Source organism: Crinia signifera, chromosome 4 (assembly GCF_055691185.1).
Source record: "Crinia signifera chromosome 4, ASM5569118v1, whole genome shotgun sequence".
NCBI classification, from domain to species: Eukaryota; Metazoa; Chordata; class Amphibia; order Anura; family Myobatrachidae; genus Crinia; species Crinia signifera.
The window spans coordinates 34,260,274-34,284,454 of NC_139220.1; the positions used below are offsets into that span (position 1 = coordinate 34,260,274).

The 24,181-nt window shown below is 41.6% G+C and overlaps 1 protein-coding gene across 1 annotated transcript; it reads left to right on the forward strand.

Moving 5' to 3' along the window:
• Positions 1-1,251: 1,251 nt before the first annotated feature.
• CDX1 (caudal type homeobox 1) lies at positions 1,252-24,181 on the forward strand. The gene is made up of 3 exons (XM_083179594.1): positions 1,252-1,684; positions 22,089-22,234; positions 23,969-24,181. The coding sequence occupies exons 1-3, from the start codon at positions 1,252-1,254 to the stop codon at positions 24,179-24,181; spliced, it is 792 nt and encodes a 263-aa protein (XP_083035720.1).

Below are 24,181 nucleotides of genomic sequence, written 5' to 3' on the forward strand. Positions count from 1 at the left end.
CAGGGAAATCCTCGCTGTCAGAGGACAGCGGTGATTCCCCCGAACAGCAAGGCTCGCGGCTAATGCAGGGAGCCCACTGCATTTACCTGCGAGCCTCGCTGTTTTAGCGGCCGCATACGCCGTTTCCCCCTCTCTCCAAAAACCTAGCGAGGGGGAAACGGTGTGTGCAGGCGGTCAGTTGAACACTGACCAAGCGAGCTGTGACAGTGAGCAGGCAGCACTGATCGCTGTCACAGCTCACAGAAAGCATTGAATACCCCCCCTCTGTCCGCTGCGTCGGCATGCTTTGTGTTACGGAATTTAGGCTGTCAAGGCAGGTGTTGAATGACAACTATTCTCTGTACAGCACTGCATAATAATGTATAAAAATATTATAAAAATAACTGAATCATAATAATAATAATAATAATAATAATAAAATACAGGCCCAGCTTGTTGTGAACCAGATTCGCAACCATCATTTGAGCCTTAACTGAATGTGAAAATGCCATTCATAGATAAATTGAGTTTTGATAGTAAATACGGCATATATAAGTATAACCTTTGACCACTTAAACACACCAGAGATAACATAAACAACACTTATCTGGCACGTATGTATAGTAATGAGCGCACTCTTGCACATGTAAGAATAAATAAATGTACAGGGGGGATCTGCTGTAAGGCAGATCAGAGAATTAATAAAGACTACTGTACCCCCAATGCGTGGCAGCAAAATATACATTTAGAAAGTACTTTTCTGTGCAGTTTCCCTGGGGCCTGGGCTACGTACACCTGCTCTCCACACAGCGTGCCAATGTGAGCACTGGAAGGTTTGTAACTTTAACATAGTAAAACATTTTAGTGTTTGACTTGAATGCAGAAGTGCTTTGGTTTGTTAATTGAGTTTATAGTATTGTCCCTGGGATGGTTTTTTTTTTTTTCTCCCTTGGAGACACACACATGGACACACACCAGGGCTATCTGTTAAGCAATTTGTACCATTTGAATTCACCTAGTGGCTTCCACTTTGATTCTTGCACTTGAGTCCCTTTGAAATGCAAAACTGCCTTTCAATGCAAATCCAATGCCTACTTGGCCAATAAAAGGGCTTAGACAGGGAGGTGCCTATCATAGTGATTGCTAGTGAGCTGCCAAGGAAGGTGAAGGGAACAGCAGTCAACCAGGAAGAAGTAGGACAGAGTTGAAGGAAACTCCAGGACTTAGGACAGCTGGGCAGGCACAGTATGTGCACAGGGCTGACTGGCAAACATGTACGTGGGCTATCTTTTGGATAAGGACAACAACATGTACCCCAACCCTGTCAGGCACCCTGGCCTCAACCTGAACCCCCAAAATTATGTTCCGGCACCCCCACAGTATTCAGATTTTGCCAGCTATCATCATGTCCCTGGAATTAACAGCGACCCCCACCATGGGCAGCCGGGTGGCACCTGGAGCTCTCCGTATGCGCCAAGCAGGGAAGACTGGCACTCTTATGGACCGGGCCCAGCAGCATCTTCAGCTAACCCCGGACAGATTGGGTTCAGCCCAACTGACTTTAATCCTGTGCAGCCGCCGGGCTCAGGGCTTCTGCCACCGGCTATCAATACTTCAGTTGCCCCTTTATCCCCCAATGCGCAAAGGCGCAACCCTTATGACTGGATGAGGCGGAGTGGCGTTACCCCTAGCAACCCAAGCAGTGGTGAGTACAGCGCTATACGGAATGGCTGGTGGCAAAGTCCATCATGGTATGAATGTGTGTCTATCTATCTATCTATCTATCTATCTATCTATCTATCTATCTATCTATCTATCTATCTATCTATCTTGGTTTAAAAAAATACAAACATATCTATAGTAAGTATTATTGCAGCCAAGGATATCATGTATTGGCTACAGATGCATATTGGTAACACTGTAGGATATTTGCCGCTTGTCAGTTGAGAATTGTGGGTTTGGCAGAATTTTTGTTCTCCAGAAAATGATTTGTTATGGAATTATAACATCGATGAGAATGATAAATACTTGGCTCAGTGATGTAAATAGGACGGCGTTATTGACTAGCATTATGACATCACATAAGGTTTGGATAATACTCAAGTAATAGCACAATGCGGCCTCCTGGGTGCACGTAGACAACTTGCGTCTCTAAATATAGAGGCACACGTTAATATAATTAATATAGGTGATATAGATTCGATATGGCATGCTGGGACTTACAGTTCCACAGCATCTTGCTAGCCACAGCTTTCCGATTTGTTTTTTAATTATATCGTTCATTTTCGCCCCACTCAGCGATATCGTTTAAAATAAAGCACCTTTAGTCTTAACCCGCTGAGGTTTAATATTCTTTAACATAAGATGAAAATATTTCCAGCTTGTCTGTTTTATTATTTATTTATTCACAATTGAAATGTGTAACGGAACATGCTGACGCTATAGACATAAAATGTTAATTCATAAATAAATAACAAATTTAAATAGAGACCTCCTTATTATTACAAGCCCACGTTCCCATCTTTGCTTTGGTGTAGCTGCTCTGCTCAGTCTTCCTGCAATGATATATGTTTTCTCAACGTACCTGAGCGCGTCTGTCAGCAAATATGAACTTCAGCCCCTGTTTATAATTTGTACGGCGCATTCTCTAGTTTATGTTGTATTTACGATTTATATATGTACACACATACGCGCCAAACACAAAATATGTCGCAAGATAAAAAAAAAAATAGTAAACTAAAGTAATCCTCAACTATTGCACGGGTATGCTAAAGAAAATCGTGTTTATTATTGTAAGAGTGAAATGTGACAGTGAGGCACATTGGCGCCAACTGCCTTATATATTATTTACTTGCTAAGGTTTATTCATATATTATATATATATATATATATATATATATGTTCAGTAGCAATTTACAATATTATAAAGAAATAGTATAACAAATTATTATTATTATTGTTTTATTATTTTTATTATTATTATTTTTATTAACATTTTTTACAAATTGCCCAGCACTTGATAATCAGATCATTTTATATAGGCTAGTCGGTGGTTGTGCGAATGGAGATTTTGGGGGTAATTCAGGTTAGTTTGCAAAAGCAAACTGGACAAAATCATACAGCACTGCAGGTGGGGCATATGTAACATGTGCAGAGAGAGAGTTACATTTGGGTGAGTTATTTTGTTTCTGTGCAGGGTAAATACCGGCCGCTTTATTTTTACACTGCAATTTAGATTTCAGTTTGAACACACCCCACCCAAATCTAACTCTCTCTGCACATGTTACATCTGCCCCACCTGCACTACTGCATGATTTTGTCCATTAAAGAAGGAGTTTCAAAACAACCTGAATCAGCCCCTTTGTACTTTACTTTAGACAGACTGCCCTGGAACCTTGGGGCTAATTTAGTCTAACTTGACAGGCAACATGTAGTAAAATTAGATTTTTTAGATAGCTAAAAATTTGCACCATATCGCGCATGTCACATTTGTGATTTTTTTTCTAGAAAATCGCAAATGTAATAGGGTGTGATTTTTTCGTCATGATTTTTCGTGCGATTTCAACACTTTTTGGCCTGAAAAATCGCACATTACCAAAAATCTAATTTTACTACATTTGATTTAACCCACTGATACTTATGCTCGTCTTTCAACTCTGGAAGGAAACCGGCCGCATTGACCATGCCGCTATAATGATTTGTAGATGGGAATGTCATACAGTTTGGATCTTGTTTGTCAAATTCCTTGTAATTCTACCAGGTTTATGGGTGTAATATATTGGCTATGATTACCTGGTTAAAAAAAAAATCAGAAATAAATAATCCTTTAAAAAAAAAAAACTTCATCCTCAAATAGAAATGGTTTTAGCATAAAATAAATTCAGTCATTAATATACTCGGTATTACTCTTAATTATGAATTTATAATTAGAAAGGTTAATTAAAATATTTGCTTTTGTTGTCTACTTTCAAGTTCCTTTTTTAATGTAACACTTATTAAATATGTGTTTACGTCTTCTTTTATACTGTATATAGTCATTGTTCTAATATGTTGAGATTCTGGGATATATACTGGTCTTTAGAGCTTGCAATCTTAAGTATACAGTGTCCAGGACCCAGAGAGACGGTGGCTGTTCTATGATCACCTGATACAGAGATCCTAATTTAAAACCCCCCACAAATGATCAAACCATAGTCTCTGCTCACTGATATTGTGTTTTGTCAATTTATAGATAATGTATGTGTCCGCATTGTGTTTGTGTCATTGGGAGACCCTCCAGTTTGAGGAGTGAGACGATAATAGTTTTGTAAACAAAGGTCATTTAAAGGAAGGGGAAAAAAAACATATTAAGCTATTGTTTGAAGTGCTAGGAATAAAATCTAATTAAGAAATTTAGAGTCAATGGTCGGTGTAATCTCTCAATGCTTTTGTTGAACAATGGTTTCTCCATCTAAATAGTATCATACTTTACAATCCTAGATGTATTGTTTCAGTCAGATACAGGAAGAAGGAATAGGTTTTATGAAATCCGGCACTCATACTTTATGATAATAACCAAGCCAGCAAAATGTTATAATATAATAAAATGAGAGATAGCACTCAGAAAAGCAGATAGTATAATTCCAACATTTCATTGTTCAATTACAAAACTTTCTTCAGGGATTAAAAAAAATGCCTGAAGAAAGTCTTGTTCGGATGTATCATTTTATGCATAGCATTATTTATCTATCTATCTATCTATCTATCTATCTATCTATCTATCTATCTCTGCTGCTCACGCTTTCATCATTGGTGGAATACTGTCCATTGATTTTTTTGTTATCGCCAATGTCTACTTAAATGTCGACATCAGAGTCCACATATTATATTTCTTCCTATAGATGCTAACAGAGAGACATGCAACCCTCTCTGTCAGTGGTAGTGCCATTATCTGCCATTTACCTTTGTACACCCCACTGTTCCTACTTTCTGGCAATATGTGAGTTTTTCACGTTCCCAAAATTGTGATAGAGATTCTCCTTCAGAAGTGAGGTCCAGCAAACCCACTCAGAGTGGATGGTTGGATGTTTACCAGTATACTGTAGGATATCATTCAAGTGTGGGGTGTAGAAGACAGGTAGGTGGGTATAGCGTGAGGAGGGGAAGATAAGCTTCTAAGACAATATAAAAAAAAATAAGAAACAAAAATAATTAATAATCAAAATAATATACAAAAGTTAAATCAACAGATTATAATTCCTGTGTTAAACTGTGTCATTGACTGTGTATATATGTGGGCATTAGCCACGAGCCTCGATGTTTGGGGGAATCCTCGCTGTCATCTGACAGTGAGGGTTCCCCCGGAATGTAGAATAGGGTGAGCGGCCGGTGCGGGGGTTAAACGGCGAGGGTCGCTTGTTTTTGTCAATCCCCGCCATTTAACCTCCTCACTGGCCACATTGAATATGGCCCAGTGTGTGCTTGGTTGTAGCAGCGCCGCAGAATTTGCTGGTATTTTATAAATAGATGGTTTATTAATAATATGATTGTGTATCAGGGTTCTGCATTGCAATTCTCAGCATGTAAATAGAATCTGAGCATTGTTAATAATTAAATACGCCTACAGGTATGTATTAGGGGCATTAGAATTCACCTATGATTTTCTTGATCTGTATTAAAATAAACTTTGGCAAAGGAATGACCTTTAATATTCTTAAAATTGACAGTAACGTCTGCTTTAACTGATATAGATTTCCGAAGGTGGATACATATATTTTATAAATATTTGCTACATTGCCTGGGTGTACCACATAAAACACAATTTATTTTATTTTTAACCAAGTGCTTGTATAATGGGACCAAATTAAGTCATACAAATATCCATTGCTATGTTCAAGACTATTAGTTCTGTACTGTTTATACATTTCATGAATGATAATGTCTACCTGATAACTACACTGATTACATCAATATTGTCATCTCTTATAATTATTACGACTTATATTGCCGCGGGGAGTAAAACCTTTACTCGGCTTTAATACTCGGCTTCCACCAATATAAATTATATTTAGCGTAAATATTAGGTCATTTACGGTCAATAGACATTGGGGTAAAGTTACTAATAATCGTATCCCACCCGTATTTGATTGAGAACAAACACGGATGAGATCAGTTAAACACAGGTGCTTTAATAAATATAGTCACTTACTATGATCCCGTGTTTGAAGGGATCGATGGTGTATGCAACACTTAAACAAAGAGTCAAAAGTACAAAAAAAATGGTGTGGCTCTTTGAGCCCGTTCTGTTTCTAAAAATGCAGGGGTAAAATTGTGTGAGGTCCCCCTTGTATTTAAAGAACCAGTAACAGGCTCTCAGGGAAAAAAAAGATTTAGGGCCCACCCCTATTATTTAAACCGGGGACAATCCAAAAACCCGGTGGTGGTTCTTTAAATACAGAAGGATCTCGCACATTTTTTCCCCTAGATTTTTAGAACCAGGACGGGCTCAAAGATTCCGGGGCTGGTTGTGTTTAGGACAGGGGAAACCACACAGTTTTTTTTTGTACTATTTTACATTTTTTAGAGAAGCATTGCACGGATGTCCCTTATCCGTGCAATCTTCTATAAAATGGCTGCCCAAGAAGTCGTCTACTTGTAAAAAGTACATTTTGATCTGTAAGGATTTTAGGAAAATTTCTGTGTTTCATTGATGTCCCTGAATTTGGCCGATGGTGTATTTGGTAGTATACAGTAGGCCTGTCCACCTGTATTCTGCACTTCTGTAACACTACTGTGTTAGGTGTACAGTAAATTTCCGAGATTGCACATAAAATACCCCCATGTTTGCCAACATAGGGAAATACGGAGCTTAGTAAATTTAACTCCATAATCTTCATATTTTTATACTTTGCTTTCTAAACAATTGCAACACTGAGACAACAATAACAATGGCTATATTATAAAACAACACTATCACACAAAGCCAGAAAATGGATTTATGGTGACAATTGTAGTTTACTGAACCTGTTCAGCTTGAAAAAAAAGTCTGGATAGCTTTGTCTTAACCTGTCATTCTGATGGATTTTGATCTCCAATATTCACACTTAAGGTGCCCACACACTAGAAAGATCTGCGATCGTAGGATGTGCGCATAAATTAGCCTTGAAATCTTTTTTCCGTCCTGGACAAAAGATTTCAGGCAAGCACACATCTTTACCAAAGATTTTTCTTAAGATCCTGTGTGCGTTCCTATGGATCTTTTGTTAAATCTTCTGATCTTTTGTGCAGCACGTAAGATCAGAAGATTCAGCTAAAGATCCATGGGAGCACGCATCGGACTGAAATCGGCCGATTTTCGACCGATTATCGATAAAAATCGGACGATATATCGGCCGATTTGTCGGAAATCGACCAATCGGCCCAAAAATTGTTCTAGTGTGTGGGCACCTTTAGATTTTATTGGAAGATTAAATTTGTTTTGCTTTTAGTTCAAGAACGCTGTCACATATTTTCAATATGGTTATCTTTAAAAACAAATTGAAATTGTGATTTAAAAATTTGGATAAACATTTAAAATGAAACAAACATAAAAAAGGATTCCCATAATAATGAGTTTTCATATATCACTGCCTTCCCCATGGCTATTGTATGTATAATAACATGCGGCCAGTTTAAGGAACATAAACATACATTTTACACACCAGGACAATGGTGCTCGTGAGCGGGTTGTCACAGGAACGTATGACCCGCTCACGAGCTGACGGCGGCGCTGACCTGCCGCGAAAATGCCCCTACCGATCCGATTGCGACCCACACCCACTAATGGTAGTTTCTGAGGTCCTACCTGCAGCAGGTAGGATCTCAGAAAAGCCCGACCGACCCGTGGGGCCGCGCATCGGATCGGGATCGCATCAAAAGGGCAGTGAAATGGCCCAAAACACGGCCAATTTACATACAATCGGTCAAGATTGTATCTAAATTGCCATCGTCCTGATGTGTACCACCCATTAGAAGCTAACTAAAAGAAAGGAGCAAAAAAAAAAGGAGCAATTTGCATTCTGGCAGAACCATGTTACACTGCAGATGGTGGAAATATAAAATGTGCAGAGATTGGATTTGGCAGGGGCATGTCCTAGCCTGATACTAAATGCCAGTGAAGCTCCATTCAAAAGCAGTCAGTATTCTCCCTGCATGCAAAAATAAAAAAATGCATTTGTACCCCGTTTTCATTGCGACATGTTTTTTTTTCCAGTAGCTAATTGCTCCTGGTCAGCTCCATTTTTTTTATTCACAACTAACTGATCAGGACATTAAAGTGCAATGTTATTAGTCATAATGCACACAATTACACACCTCTCAAATGTCCCACTTTTCATAGGACAGTCCAGATTTTTGGGGATTGGCCCGTGTCCCTCCCAGGGCTTGCAATGTCTCGCAGGGGGGACAGTTGGGAGTCCTCCCAGGGAATTGATGCTGTGCACAGTAACTATTCAGAGAGGCAGAGAGGCTGGGGGCGTTGCAAGCAGCTTACACAGATGGCCATGCCCCCCTAGCGATGGAAAACAGGGGTGTGTCCTGCAGCTGCAGCTTCTCCGAGAGGCCCCCATTGACATAGATCACACCCCTTTTTTGTGGCCTATGTCTTTTGTCCCCTTTGAAATGTTGGGAGGCAGCAATTACACTGAGCAATGGATTCTCAGGGGTTTATTTACTAAGACAGGTGTTCTATGTCAGGTGGGATGTTGTTATGGGCAACGAATCAGAATGTACTTCTTATTTATTTAGCACCTTCTAGAAAATAATAAAGAACATCTGATTGGTTGCCCATAGCAACATCCCATCTGGAAAAAAAGAACTCTTATCTTAGTAAATAAACCCCTCAATATCCACTTGTAGAGTAGAGTCAGTGTCGGACTGCGGAAGGAAGGGCACACCAGGGTAATGCAGGGGTAGTAGTGTCCCACTCTTAGGGGTGTGGCCATCCTCCAGAAGGAGACTTGACTAACCATTAGTCTGGGCAATGTATAAATATATATAGTAGTGATGTGCGCATCATAATGTACCAGATTAATAACAGCAATGCACTGTATAAAATACACCATTGTCCTCTGCAGTATAATGTAACATATGTATAAGGTATAATCCAGGTGGTACATGATCAGTAGAGGAGGTGGTAGCCCCTTAGGCAGTGGGGCCCACGGTGGATTTCCACTGTACTCTGGTCTGCCAGTCTCACCATGGGTACAGTTCTGACTATAAGAACTCATTTTCAGGTCGCTCGGCTTAAAGGAGACATCGGCAATGTTTTATTCTGAATACAGTTATTATTCAGAAGCATTCATCCATCTCCCATACTGCTTGGCATGCAGAGATTGTTGGGTGGTCAATGTAGTATGGCAAGGGCAACTTGCGGGTCAAGTGCAGTCACCTCCCCCAAGATGGCAGAGTACATTTCCAGTGATACAGTGCTCCAATTCCCATTGCAGGTGTGTCAACATGCCCTAACACTTGCCTCTACCTCTTTAAAGAACTGTGGCCCAATCTATGTCATGAGAGGTGCAGTAGTAGTAGAGATAGGGATGATAGATACAGAGGAAGAGGGCAGATTTTACAATTTGGATGCCTAATTGGAAAATATACTCAGCAGGTTGAAACTTTCCTTGTGTAAATATCATTCTTCTTCACATGTTTGTATTAGTAAATGTTAATAAATAATAATAATAATAATAATAAGACAAATGTATATGATACAGCACACTCCTCCTATGAGCAGGTGCCTTTTCCCTCCTTCACCGTCATCTGCTCTCTATTGCCATCAGCGGCACCGAGCCATTGGGTACAGCTGGCACTTCTTCAGCCGGGCATTACCACTGCATGTGCAGCAATAATTACTTTTTGTGTGTCTCATGTTCTGCAGTATTGTGTACTGTGAGTCTATTGCACTTTTACATTGGCACGCATGTACTGCTACTTTTGATGTACGTTGGAAGACTTTTTGGGGCACCGTATAAATATATGATAATGTTAATAATAATAGAAATACTCTAATACAGTGTAAAATGATAGCGCCTTGTCTCATATTGGGCTACTGCTGAACTCAGTGGCATTCACAATACAATGTCAGTGGAATGTCCTGATAGCTGATATGTCCGATATGGCAATATGTGTGCCCAACATTATGCCATACAGTGCCAGCTGCACAGCTCAATCATTTCTTCTCGGTTAGACCTTTATGAATTTCAGTGGGCAATGCGCTGCTTGTCTGGTGAGAGGCCAGGATGGCAGAATCGTCTGCCACTCTCTTGGCATATGTTGACCTGATCTTATTTCATTGTGTAGACCTTAATGCCAGTCCTGAGGGCCCGAGGCAGAGCTTATATAAAAAGCTGCAAGATAGCGGGATAAAATAATAATCTCCTAACAGTATATGTTTTCCAGGTGTCCTTAAAGAATCACAAGTGGAATAATTAGAACCACCTGTATACCTTTTAATATGTGTCAATCTGTAATGATTATACCTGTACTCTAGCAAGGAGATCTGGAAAACATGCACTGTTCAGTGTGCCCCAAGGACTGAATTTGTGAGGTCCGTCAAGAACATGTGGCACATGTGTGTATGCCATCAACAGCATGCACAGGTTCTCAAATTCGGTCCTCAGGACCCCACACAGTGCCTGTTTTGCAGGTCTCCTCACAGAATCAAGTGAAATTATTACGCTCCACCTGTGGATCTTTTAAAATGAGTCAGTCAGTAATGAGTGCACCTGTCGGGTGACCTGGAAAACATGAACTGTGTGGGGTCCTGACGACCAAGTTTGAGAACCACAGCTGTATATTATAACCTCCAGGCGCCAGATATTTTGTATTAAATTCCACCCCCTAAAAAAATATTGAAATTAACTTTGTTTGTAATTCTGGAAATCATCTACCAGGAAAAAAAACATAATGGGTGAAATTTAATAGGATGAAAGACTCAGAAAGTGAGAGATTTGGTAAGAAATCGCCATTTTTTTACAAAACGGCAATCATTTACACTTCAAAATCAAACTGGTTTGTAAATGATTGCCGCTTTGAAAAACTGGTTTGAATTTTTTTTTACCAATTCTCTCACTTTCTGAAACTCTCATCCTATTAAATTCCCCCCTATGTATTTAATTATCATATTATATGTTTATATATATTCTGAATTGTCAGGATCAAGTATTTGGTGATTATACATAGTTTCTGTTGTCCCATAGAGAATCTTATATTGAGCCCCAGCAAGTACAAGGGTGAAGAACGCGGACAAGGTAAGCCTGGTACTGGTTTCCCTCCTTAAAAAGTGGAAGTGAATCCACATGAAAAACCAAATAAGCATGTTTTGTAAATTGCAGTTCAAAGGGTGCCTGGGATGCATTTGAAAACAGGCAATAGCTTAACCCCCTTTAATTCTATACAGCTATTGTTCTAGTGAGTCGTTAACATCAGCTTTGTAGTGTCAAACAAGGTCTGGGAAACCTCTTTTTTTTTTTACTCCTTTTTCTCATTTTATTTTTTATTTTATTTTTGTGCTACTCTCATTGCCCTTGCAAAATTAGCCCAAATTAGCCAAAATTGTGGGTTCTCAATATCCATTGCTTAGTAAATATACCTCTTAATCTTATAATTATTTTACATATATTCGATGAAGTTGGTCAAGATTTGCCACTAGATACAATTTTTCAAAATGTTGCAGATTGTTTTTAAATTCTTTAGTTTTTTTTTGTCACTAAATAAAATAGGCCAGTTTGGTTTGATGGATTTATGTTGCTAAATTCGGCGTGCAATAACGTGCGTAATGCAACTTATTTTTTTATTCAAAGCGGTTTTCCCAAATTCGTTCTTAATCTTCTCTCATTTTGACACAGTATCACCCCTTTCATAGATACATACTGTATAAAACCGCAGAGTCATGCAAGATGTGATACTGTAGGTCCAAGTTTGTTTAGACCTATGCAAATATCCTGTACTATAGGTTTACACAGTTCTCATGAGGGCTAGTTAGAAATGTGCTCGGGGTATAAAGGTCACAAGGGACAGGTTAATGGTTGAATCTGTAAGTGACCCCTTTGGAGAAATCAAAATGTTACGAGCGGCTTTTTTTCTGATGCAAATCAGTTCCTAGCGATGTCTCCGAGAGACTCCTGTGCAGGAAGAGGGTGGAGACAGACAAAAGCCTTAATAGTTCCAATTGTTCTAAGGCTTTATCCTGACCTGTTCTGGGGCGGGGATACAACAGGAAAAACCTTTGATCTTTGACACAATTCTTCCATTTTAAATTGAGAAGGTTTTACTTGCTCATTGGAAACAAAGAATATTTTTTTTAAAAATTGCACGAGAAAGTCCAGGTACAGAACTTACAATTAGCCGGCTGCAGGGCTACTGAGTTTGGATATCATGGTGGACGATAACTATAAAAAATATATATATAGTTTGCCTCTCAGGATGTTTTTCAAATATGTTTTTGCTTAGGCCGCTTTCAGGGAATCTAGTTACTAACTGTGGAGATATCATATTGGCATATGTAGGCACAATATTACTGAAAGATAAATAATACAGGTATCCAGATAATAATACAGGTATCCAGATAATAATACAGTTATCCAGATAATAATACAGGTATCCAGATAATAATACAGTTATCCAGATAATAATACAGTTATCCAGATAATAATACAGGTATCCAGATAATAATACAGGTATCCAGAATTCCGATCCAGGGTTTCACGGATAAGAATTTTCCCGTAATTTGCGGTACTATGCCTCTAATAGTTAAAATGACACGTTCTAAAAAACTTCTTTGCCCAGAGGGTACTGACATTGGCTCTTTTATTGATTTGATTAAGCAGCGCTCCTCACAGTGACTACAGAAAAGGTCAGTGCTAATGGGGGAAATGTATCAAACCTTCTAAAGAGCATCTGCCCGTAACACATTTTATCTATCCCGTACCCAGTACATTATATCAAGTGATCGCTAGAATTGGAATGTTGTATGGAAAATGTCTTAACGTATCATCTTTAGAAGGATTGACATATCTCCTCCACTGCGTATATATTATCTTCCAAAAATTTGTAAAAATGTATATAGTCCCTGAAATTTTTGGATCTTTTGGCAGATGTAATGTAGGGTTTTGTTTACTAAGATGGGAGTTCTATTTTAGAAGGGATGTTGCTATGGGCAACCAATCAGATACTATCTATTATCTTCTGCTAAATAAATAAGAAGTCGATTCTGATTGGTTGCCCATAGCAACAGCCCATGTGAAATAGAACTCTCATCTTTGGAAATAAACCCAGTAGTGTCGATATGCTTGATAATTATGGATCTTAGTCTCAAATAGGGTTGAGGTTACCAAAGCATAAAAAAGGGGCAGACTAGATGGGTCAAGTGGTTCTCTGTGCACATGTAACATTCTCCCCACCTGCAATGCAGCATGGTTTTGGCCAAGTCTGAATTAGGCCTTAAACTAGGGAAATCTCTTTTCAGATCTATATATCTCTGCATTTTGCAAATCAATTTCAATATTTGCCCAATATGTACAAAATGGCTGCCGGTGGGAGCCAACTTTAGTTGTTTTGATAATTCTAAATTGTAGGTTTAATTGTTTTTACTGCTAAACCTAATGTCTGCTATTTTTAATTAGTTTACAATATTTTTAATTGACATATTCTGTATATTCAGCCTATATGAGTTTATGAGTCTTTAGAGAAAAAAATACATATATACAGACATCATATACTGATTCAAATATAATTCTATAAACATACATTACAGATATATACCTATAAAATGGTAGGACGGGTCTTGGTTGTTAACATTTACAATATTCAAAAAGAAGAGTGTCCGTATACGATTTAGGCCCTTTTTCACCCGAAAAGTTTCAAATCGTTTGTGCCTAACCACCGATTCCGATTCGACGTGCAGTCCCGTGCGCATCGGATTGGAACCAAAGATCGCCATGGCTACTACAAAGATATGTTGGATCTTGTGGCAGTCAATAGCAGCGCATGCGATACATAGTATGCAAAAGAAGCACATAGGAAGTATCGTATGTGATCCTGCCATCCGGGGGCATGCTGGCCCATTGGCATGCTGGCGTGGTATTGCATGCGAGGGAGGCATGTGATATGGGGGCCTTTAGTTTTGTCAGTGAGTTTGTAGGCCAATTCTGTAGTTTTGTGTTCCTGTTAGTGCACTTGTCACCTACGCACAGGATCGGCAGCCATTTTGTCAGCTCTATAAGTTTATTGGTTTGGGAATGGGACTTTTGGGCCTACAGTGGGAAATGGTTGGACAACATTGCATAAAGTGAGGTAATATATTTAATTCCAAGCTTTGTTTTCTATACTGATTCAAAAGACACAAACACAGGTTATTCCTGTTTGTGACATTTTCCCATATTACGTCTAGATAACTGGGGCTTGTGTACTGTTTTAGATGTCCTAACTCACAAGTTAAATTTCGTCAAAATGGCTGATAATTATCCCATTACCTTCATTAAGATTATAAATGGGTACCAGCATATTTTAATTGCAGAATTGGGGCTGCATGCACTAAGCTTCAAAAGTGATAAAATAGAGAGTGATAAACAGCCTCCCAATCAGCTCCTACCTGCCATGTTACAGACTGTGTTTGAAAAATGCCAGGCAAGAGCTGATTGGTTGATTGTTTATCACTCTCCATTTTATCACATTTGAAACTTGAAGTGCATCTGGCCCTCTGTCTTTTAAACAGAGAGGGTCTCAGACATATGAACAACAAGTTTTCTCTTGCACTTTATGGTATTCAGTAGTTAGGTAGCTGGATAACTGGAGGGTCAGGACAGCAAGGCTTAAATAAAAAAAAACTTTTTTTGTCTGTGGATGAGACGGTATCAGGGCCGTAACTAGGATAGTGCAACATGTGCCACTGCACAGGGCAATGCAAGGCAAGGGCCACTGTTCTGCAGCACCTGGCAATTTTCTGTTTCAATCAATCAATCTCACTTCCAACGGCCTCCTCTTTCACCTGGCTGTCCCTATCTCCCCTCCATGTCCCTAAGCTGCTTCAGTCACACAATCCTTTATTTCATGCTCACATTACAAAATACTGTCCTACAGGAGCAAATTGCTCCACGAGTAAGGTGTCTGACTGAAATATGGAAGGCCATGGATTTGAATCGTGGATATGACAGTATTCTAAAATGCGTGCTTTAAAAAATGGAGGATGCAAAATCTGCAAGTTCTTTCACTGGGCACACAGGCTTGCCTTATGTCTAGTTTTGTTTCTGGCCAAAGGGGACCAAATTGTCTAGTGATGGCTCAAAAAAGTGCTTAAAATACCATCCAATCTGGATAGACCTAGCCAATTTCTCTTTACAATTAGTGGCTGCTGAAACTGCTGCAATATGGCCCATCTAACGCTTTAAGGTGAGCTCTGCACTGGCATGACCCGGTGTTTGATGCATCTCTGCTTCCCAGAGTTCTCACACCACGTACAGTAATTAACGATTGGGTTACAGTGCCAATGACTATTACTTTACTCACTGCAGCTTATGCTTGGAAATCAATAATAGGTGGGACCAAAAAAGGCGGCTCTGATTAGCCAGCTGTCTGCAGCTGGGATAGGAAATTAATATCCCTGCTTATCATATGGACAGCTGTAAATCATACTACATCAGAGGACTATGAAGTGGCTCATTAGCGTTGATAAATAAACAGGCGGCTTACGTGGATGTGAAAATGGCTCAAAGGTGCTGTCCCAACTCTGGCAGCTACACCTTCTGCAAGGTGATTCCCCTTCCTTGCTCCCGGTGGTCCCTCTCTTGGGCGCAAATCCTCCTTTTCCTCCTTGTAGTCCCGGTGTTTTGCAGAATCGGTTACATACCTGCAGTGTGAATGTATTGCACCTGACACTCAGGATTGTTTAGGTGTAAACAGTTATGATTTGGCTGGGTGTGCTATAAGGAGGACAGTCCAGGCACCATTTTTTTTATTGATTCGGATTAAATATGCTCAATTCAGGGATACTCTGGATCCTGAGACTGGAGTATGGATTGCAGTATGGAGCAGGGAGAGTGAGTGTGGAGAGCAGTGATGAAGGGTGTAAAGAGCAGCAAGTGAGGCTGAATGTAGGGAGCAGTGAGGAAGGATGAGAATAGGGAGCAGTAAGGAAGGGTGGGAGAAGGGAGCAGCGAGGGAGGGTGGGAGTAGGGAGCAGTAATGAAGGGTGGGAGCAGTGAGCGAGGGAGTAGGGAGCAGTGCGGAAGGGTGGGAGTAGGGAGCAGTGGGGGAGGTTCAGTGAGGGAGGGTGGGGGTAGGGAGCAGTAATGAAAGGTGAGAGTAGGAAGCAGTGAAAGAGGTTGTAGTGAGCAGTGAGGAAGGGTGGGAGTAGGGAGCAGTGAGGAAGGGTGGGAGTAGGGAACAGTGAGGGAGGGTGGAGGTAGGGAACAGTGAAGGTGGGAGTAGGGAGCAGTGAGGGAGGGTGCAGGGAACAGTGGCGGAGGGTGGGAGTAGAGAACAGCAAGGGTGGGTGTGTGGGGAAAACAAACAGGATGTACATGTCACTTATAATTAGGTGGGAAGCCAGGGCTGCCATCAAAAATTGTGGGGCCTGGACTGACGAAATAGGCAGAGTCCTCCTCTCCCTTGTCCAACCCCTGGCGTGCCTCTGGTGTCCACAGCACTGGCCGCACTACTCAACCTCTGTATTGCATCAAGTGAATTGATAACAAATTATACTTGATAGACTCCAGTCCTGAGCTCCCTTTCTGTCACAGGCCCCCTGTGGGCAGCCATAGTGACACAGAAAGCCAATCAGAAGCTGCTGCTGCTGCAGCTGCTTCCCTGATTGGCTGCTGGCCCACCGGCTCCGATTGGCTGGCAGCCGCACTACATTGAAATGCCACTGGACCTGTATGTGTGTCTAAGCACCATATATACTGCTTCCACCCACTACGCACAGTCGGGCATCATCTGAGCCAAGTACTAGTGCTCAGTGTTATCCGTCACAAATGCACAACCTAATCCTGGCATTGGAGGCACCAATCACGGGATTCAAATCCTGGCATTTTAGGCCCAAAAACCCGTGTTCCCACCAATTACGATCCCGAGTTTGGCCTCCTTAGTGTGCGGTTTGTTTTTATCAGAGGCACAGCGAATATTTTCAATATTGCCAATTCATACTTGCTGTTTGGCGCCCAATATCTAATGGCTAAAACAAGTGTTTTTTAGATATATCTTGTGATTTCTGAGCTTTAAAATGTAATATTTATGGGATTTTTCTAGCGAAAAAAATATTATGTACTGGAATTGAGGAAATGTAAGATGAAGGCTCAGATACATCCCCTAAAAATGGGTTCTGGAAGAGTTTGCCTTTCATACACTGTATCTTTACCTTAAGCCGGGAGAGCACTGAGCTATATATCAGTTGGACCAGAGGATTGGACAGCCATCGGAACTCAGAACTATCATCGGGCAGTGTGTATGCCCAATTTGCGCCAGCGACGTCGCTAGGCTTGATGTGCTGCAAATTTGTAAATCTTGAGATTGTTGAAGTCAGCAAAAGATCTGATATTATTGATTTCTGCAAATGTAATAATTAAAATGTCACTTGTAGACAGCGAGACTCCGCGTCTGAAAGGGATAGCCTGACATTAGTGACACTACAGGTTGGTAAAGAACGGATAAATCAATAAATAAGTGCTTTGTAAACTTTGCTATACCTTTTGATCTTAAAAGGTGACAATTAACCACTTCGCATCTGACTTGTGACAACCCGAGTTTCCTAAAGTAAAGAGGCTGTAATTACATGTGACCACTTTATTGATCATTCCATGTAGAACGCATCTGACACAACTTTTCAGGAATGTAGAAATGGAGGAGAAAACATGCGCAACAGGGAAAAACGCCACGCCATCTATTGGCAAACACAATACCCCACTGCCATTAGATACAATGCCGCTACAGCAGAAGTCTTCTCTTCATTTGCGCACACCTTATAATTGTTTTTGTATAATGTATATTGCTTAAGTATTGATTAAAGTTTCGGTTGGTAAAGTATTTGACCATTTAACGTAACGCAACTACAGAAAAATACATGAATGTAATGTGGTTGTAATATACAGATGGAGCGCTCTCCATCCAGCCATGGGCTGGCAATTCTATCGCCAGCCTGCGTCAGCCATCGCCAGGGGGCACGTGAGCATGAGATGCTTGCGCGACCCATTGCGACACCTTCCCTGCTGCCGTCGACGGTCCCCATCGCTGCCCCGAACCCCCCTAACCCTACCCGTCTCCCTGAAGTGGAGACCGGCAGGGCCCTGCCGCCCAGCCTTGGAGAGACTGGGGCGCGTGTGCACGTGAGACGCACGTGCGTCCCAGTTTGATGGAGTCCCTCTCCGCCAGTGGGGACGTTCTGGCAAGTGTCGGGCAAAGACAAGAGGGGCTCCATCTGGATATTACAAAGAGAAACAGCCTTCAAAAATACTATAATGTCCCGAAGCAGGGTATAGATCATCTCTGCCACAAAGGAGAGCTTAGCAGGCCTCGTTATCGGGAGGGGTATGAAGAAATCTGGGTTCCGTGACCATTTTGTCTAGGATAAAAAATAAATACTGCATGCCCCCTCTCTCAGCAGCTGACCCAGGCCCCCTCCAACAAGCCCGAGTCTGGGTAATCAGTACCTGCCCCACCTCCCTTTCTGCTCTCCTGTCTACCATCACAGCCAGTGGCATAACTAGATATTTGTAGGCCCCATAGCAAAAGTATGTAAGGGCCCCTATGTACCACCCAGTGGTGAAAAATGTACATAACACATGTTACTTTGACAGGGAAGGTGGCCGCTCTCAGCTCTAGGCCCCATAGCAGCTGCACTCCCCATGGCAGTCACGCCGTTGCCCACAGCTATCGCCTACACATATTCTCTGGGGATCTTAAAGTAGGCAACATTGATATTGGCCCTTATTCTGGTTTACTCGCAAAGGCAAATTCCTTCTCAAATGGACAAATCCATGGGCACTGCAGGTGGGGCAGATGTAACTTGTGTAGATAGAGTTAGATGAGATTTTGCAGTGTAAAAATAAAGCAGCCAGCATTTTCCCTGCACAGAAACTAAATAACTCACCCAAATCTAAATCTCTCTGCCCATGTTACATCTGCCCCACCTGCAGTGCACATGGTTTTGTCCATTTGAGAAGGAATTTGCCTTTGCGAGTGAACCAGAATAAGGGCCATAGTCTCATTGGTATGACATTCGCAATCCATTTGTAGCGAGCATCCCACATTACATACAGTCAGAATCCGGCTTTAACAGAGAATACCTTATTCTCATTCTTAATAAAAGCTTGTTCCCGTAGTCTCCCTGCTACGTCATTACTGAGCCTCCCAACAGAACGTCATTATACTGTGCTATCATTCAGCTTCTCCGTACACTGCAGTTCCCAGCAAAGGCTTGTCTGAAAACCTGATTGAACAGGTTCATCTGAAGACTACAGTGTGTTTACTAGGCTTTAAGAATGTACATTGAATTCATAAAATGCAGGAGACTCCCTGAAATAGCAGCAATCTCCCTCTCTCCCTCATTAGTCTAGCAATCTCCCTCATTTCACCTAGCCCACATTACACTGGTACATTTTTTGGGGAAAAAGGAATGAGAGATAGATACAGTTACATTGAATCATTAGCACCATTTCCCAGCACTTTAGCAAGTATAGTATCTCTTACTGACTTCTTTGGGGATCATCTACATTTGAATATAAGTAATTTTAAAAGATTCCTCTCAGATGTAGCAGTACACACCCACGCTTCTACGTGCCACGCTCACAATTTTTTTCACAATCTCTCCATATATGGAAATAGACACACCCTTTGGGAGGAGCATGACTATTTGCTCAATGGGGCACTGTGTAAAATTCTCTGACCAACTATAATCTCCCTGAAACTAGTTTTCAAAAGTAGGCAAGTATGGCCCTTAGTCTTGGACCAGACATAAGGCAGACAGGTTGACAGTTATAAACAGCATAAAACAATACACCTCAGCCCGACAAGCAAAATATGATCCATACTGTCAAATCATAATAGAATATCCTAAAAGAAGTATGTAGTTAAAACTAATCCCTGGTTGTCAAACTTAAATAAAGTTTGTCCTGTAATATACCTGTAAATGTTATATTGGCCATAATTCAGTGGCATTCGGCTATATATCTGTAACACAGGAGTTGGTTGGCAGGAAGACAAACATACTTTATAAAATGGTTTATTTCAGAAAACAGAAAAGTGCGTGCTGACTCTTCAGACGTAGACGTAGCCAAAGCGCCATGCGACATCTCTGCCAATATTAGACGCCTGGTCAGATTGGGCAGCGTGACCTACCCAACAGTATAGTGAATTATTATAAACAGTCAGGTATTATTGTGGTACCTAAAAATCAGTGGCTTAGCTAGAAATTTTTTTCCCCCTGCCCAAAAAATTGTGGCGTCCCCCCAAAAAGGGGCGAGGTGATCGGCTACGGGTGCCGCTGACTGAACTGACAGGCGACCCAGGCAGCATTGCGCACTGAGCTGGTCCCGCTTTGTGCATATCTAATGAGCGGGGACCCAGTGCAGTGCATATTTAATGAGCAGGTCCCCGCCCTGTGCATATATAATGAGCGGGACCCGTTCATTACATATGTATGGGATGCCCATCACAGACCCTGCTGGCGCCGTTCCCCCAAGCCACCGCAGGGTCTACCACATATGTAGCTACGCCACTGCTAGAAATACACTCACTCTGTGACTGGTCATCTTCAATAGCATTAATAGGCACTGATGGGTTCCATGATTGGTTCATCCATTGGGACGTAAAACATCAGATACAGATGTAGCACCTCTCAGCCAGTGCTGGGAATCGTCAGATTCCCTTAGCTGGCGATCACCGGTGGAGAGGCACTCCACCTGACGGGACTGAGCAAACGTCTCCACCGCACACGCATCGCGGTCAACCTGACAGTGAGGAGCACTTTCCCTGCCCATCTACGCTTCAGGGAGACAGGCAGGGATTGGGGGGAGCTAGGGAAGGGGCATCGGGGGAGCTGCAGAGGGCGGCAGAGGGCTCCATTGGAACGGGGCACGCAAGCATCTCGTGCATGTGCCCCCCTTCCGGCAGATGGTGGCAGCTGGCAGTTGGCGATTCCATCACCAGGAGCAGCTCTAAACTGATCCTGCAAGGAGTGCCACTACTTTAAGACCTGTTCTTAAATCGAGATTGCCTATTTTCATTGTATTTATTGTTTTCTTAATGTAAGATAATCTATTTACTTAAACTCACCTACCACCCGCCATGTAGGACTTCATTAGGGACCTACAGTAAAATTAGAGCCAGAGCTTACAGCCCTGGTGGAGTAAACCCAAACTACAGTGTTTATCTTCTAGGATTAGAAGCATTGAGGGAATGAGGTGCCGATTGGATGGCTTTGGTAAACTTGAGTCCACCGCCTAACCCTGCCTACTATGCTGAATATAGAGTTCCCCATGAAACTATCTTTGGTTCATGGTTTATTACCTTCCACAGGTAAACAATCAATGGTTTAACCATTGATGAGTCAAGCCTGGACGTGCACAAATGGACACTTGGTCGCACATGAACAATACAGTAAAGCAATGGGTATTTTTTTGTTTGCCATCGGACATCTTTGTGGATGGTAAAACCATTGACCACTGGGAGAAGGCATCAATGTTTGCTAACTGTCAATGGAAATCAAATGAAAGCTATTGAGTTTAGGCAATGTTGCCGGTCATATTAGGAGATGGACTACCTCTAAAGAGCTATATGAATGGGAAGATAGCTAAAGAGGCAACAAGTCCAGAGTAAGGTAACATCTTACACAAAGTCCAAATAACTATGCAGTGGCTTTAGGTGGAACATCCAACCATTATTGTTTTGTTTTATCTATTTCATAACTGAAGTATCAGTAGAGGTTTCTGGATGTTTATTCAGTCAGTATTATTAAATACTGAACTCCATAGTAAATTTGCTTTATGTGATGGGTATAAAACACAGTATAACTTGTGTATACCAGAATGGCAATATACCGGCAACACAATAAGTGACAATCTCAATGACAATCCTGTATGTCTCTTTTATTGTCCCACTAGGTAAAACCAGAACAAAAGACAAATACCGCGTTGTATACACAGATCATCAGCGCCTCGAGTTGGAGAAAGAATTCCACTACAGCCGCTACATAACCATTCGCAGGAAGGCAGAGCTCGCAGCCACATTGTCACTCACAGAACGACAGGTAAGACAGCTCCGCTGAAGCATTGATGGTTAATGTTATAGACAAAGAACGTCTTTTCTGTGGGCGTCCACCCTCTATGATTCAATCACGGAGGGTGTGCCTATAGGCATGTTATATAGAGGAATGTAAGTGACCCATAAGGCGTTAACAAGAAATAAACCTCTCACCACACCCACAGTTCCAATGACACACTCTCAATGAGAATTACCAAAATCAGGAACTCCCACTACAGCCAAGTTGCGTCTCTTCAGTTGTAAGTGCAGATCCAATCAAAATGTGCATCCAGGGCCATAACTAGGGATGTGCAACTGGTGCCTGCACATAGAGCGCCACCTTAGCATCCCCACAGGACTGGATTCTGGCTAGCAGGATGGCAGGATCTCTACTGCAGCATCCTCAGGACACTCCAGATAGGAACCCTGTAGAACAGCCAATTGGAGTACCATCAAGATTCTCTGGTCAGCGCTGGACTTACCTGCTTTGTGTGACATAGTGATGTCATGTGCATGATGTCATGACATTGGGAGCACAGTTGGCATGTCCAACACAGAAGGGGGTTTGAGCCCTGTTACTGATCACACCTACTTGAGTACACTGGACTGTAGTACTGGAAGACATACATGCTCATGTGTCTTTGGGATTTTTAGTCTATCCTAATCTTTAGTAGTTTAGGTTGCGACAGCGAAAAGTTAGGAATAGGCCGTGGGTTAGGCAGTAGGGACGGGTTAGGGTTAGGCTATGAGAGTTGAGGGTTAGTTTTATGTTTTTTGAGGGGTGGTTAAGGTTAAGTAACAGGGGGTGATTTAGGTTATGTTATGGGAAGGTTAGGGTAAGGCAATAGGAAGAGAGTTAGGTTTAGGCTATAATAGGTTAGGTTACGGGAGGGAGGGTAAGGCTACTGCTAGTCACCAGTAGAACACCAGAAATCTTTTATTATCATTCCAGTCATGTTAACATTTGAAGTGAATGGACTCCATTTATATACCTGCCAATATTTAGACAAGTTAGACTTGATTTAACAAAACCATTTCTCAACCCCCATTGACTGGTAGTTAGCTGTAGAACCTTGGCGGGTGGGCAGTGACATTACCCTTGCGAGTGGGTAGCCACAGTAGAGGGTGAGTGGATAGCTTTGGTTGCTTTGGCATGTTTATGGTTGCATTCAATAGAGTATCCGCTTGCAATCCCTTACTGGACATTGCAGAAATGACTGATTTTGGCCATCCTTTCTTTGCTACCATAAATTTACTAGGGCGGTATTCAATGTTGGGCGCTATTTCCACCTGCGGAAATAGCGACAGCCGCCTATTCAATGCTGACGTTTCCAACAGCATTGAAGGTGGATTTCGACAAAACTCCAACTTTATAACAAGCCAGATCTGTTTAGTCGGAAACAGACGCGGATTGTCGAATTCCCGCATTTTTGGACCAACAGCCGGAACATTACATTCCAACTGTCGAGTTTCAGTCAAGCTGGGCAAAAAACATCCCGGGATTCCGACTGTCAAGATGTTCCGACTGTTGGAATCCCATATTGAATACCCCCCTCAGTGTCCTTAGCTATTATTTGAGTTTAAGGTTTAAGTGATTCCCACCTACGACACACCTCATCCGTAGAAGGTTTATGATGATGCTTATATATAACGTGCTTGCATTTTGTTTCTGTTAGTCCCTTAATGTGCGTTTAGCTTCCATTGCAAACCTGTTACAATCTGAATGTCTTTGTTTCTTTAGGTAAAAATCTGGTTCCAAAACAGAAGGGCAAAAGAAAGAAAAGTAAATAAGAAGAAAATGCAGCAGCAGAGCCAGCAGGCCAGCACCACTACGCCGACGCCACCGACTGTTGGCTCCACTGCAGGGATGGGCGCCATTTGTAGCAGCAGTAGCAGTAATAGTAATCTGGTATCGCCGACAGCACTGACTATCAAAGAAGAATACCTACCATAG

What these genes read in the sequence shown, in the direction of transcription:
- CDX1 (XM_083179594.1), top strand. Translation starts at nt 1,252, where the DNA reads ATGTACGTGGGCTATCTTTTGGATAAGGACAACAACATGTACCCCAAC. An exon ending in CCCTAGCAACCCAAGCAGTG is followed by an intron (nt 1,685 to 22,088) that starts GTGAGTACAGCG and finishes TTGTCCCACTAG; the next exon opens with GTAAAACCAGAACAAAAGAC. An exon ending in TGTCACTCACAGAACGACAG is followed by an intron (nt 22,235 to 23,968) that starts GTAAGACAGCTC and finishes TTGTTTCTTTAG; the next exon opens with GTAAAAATCTGGTTCCAAAA.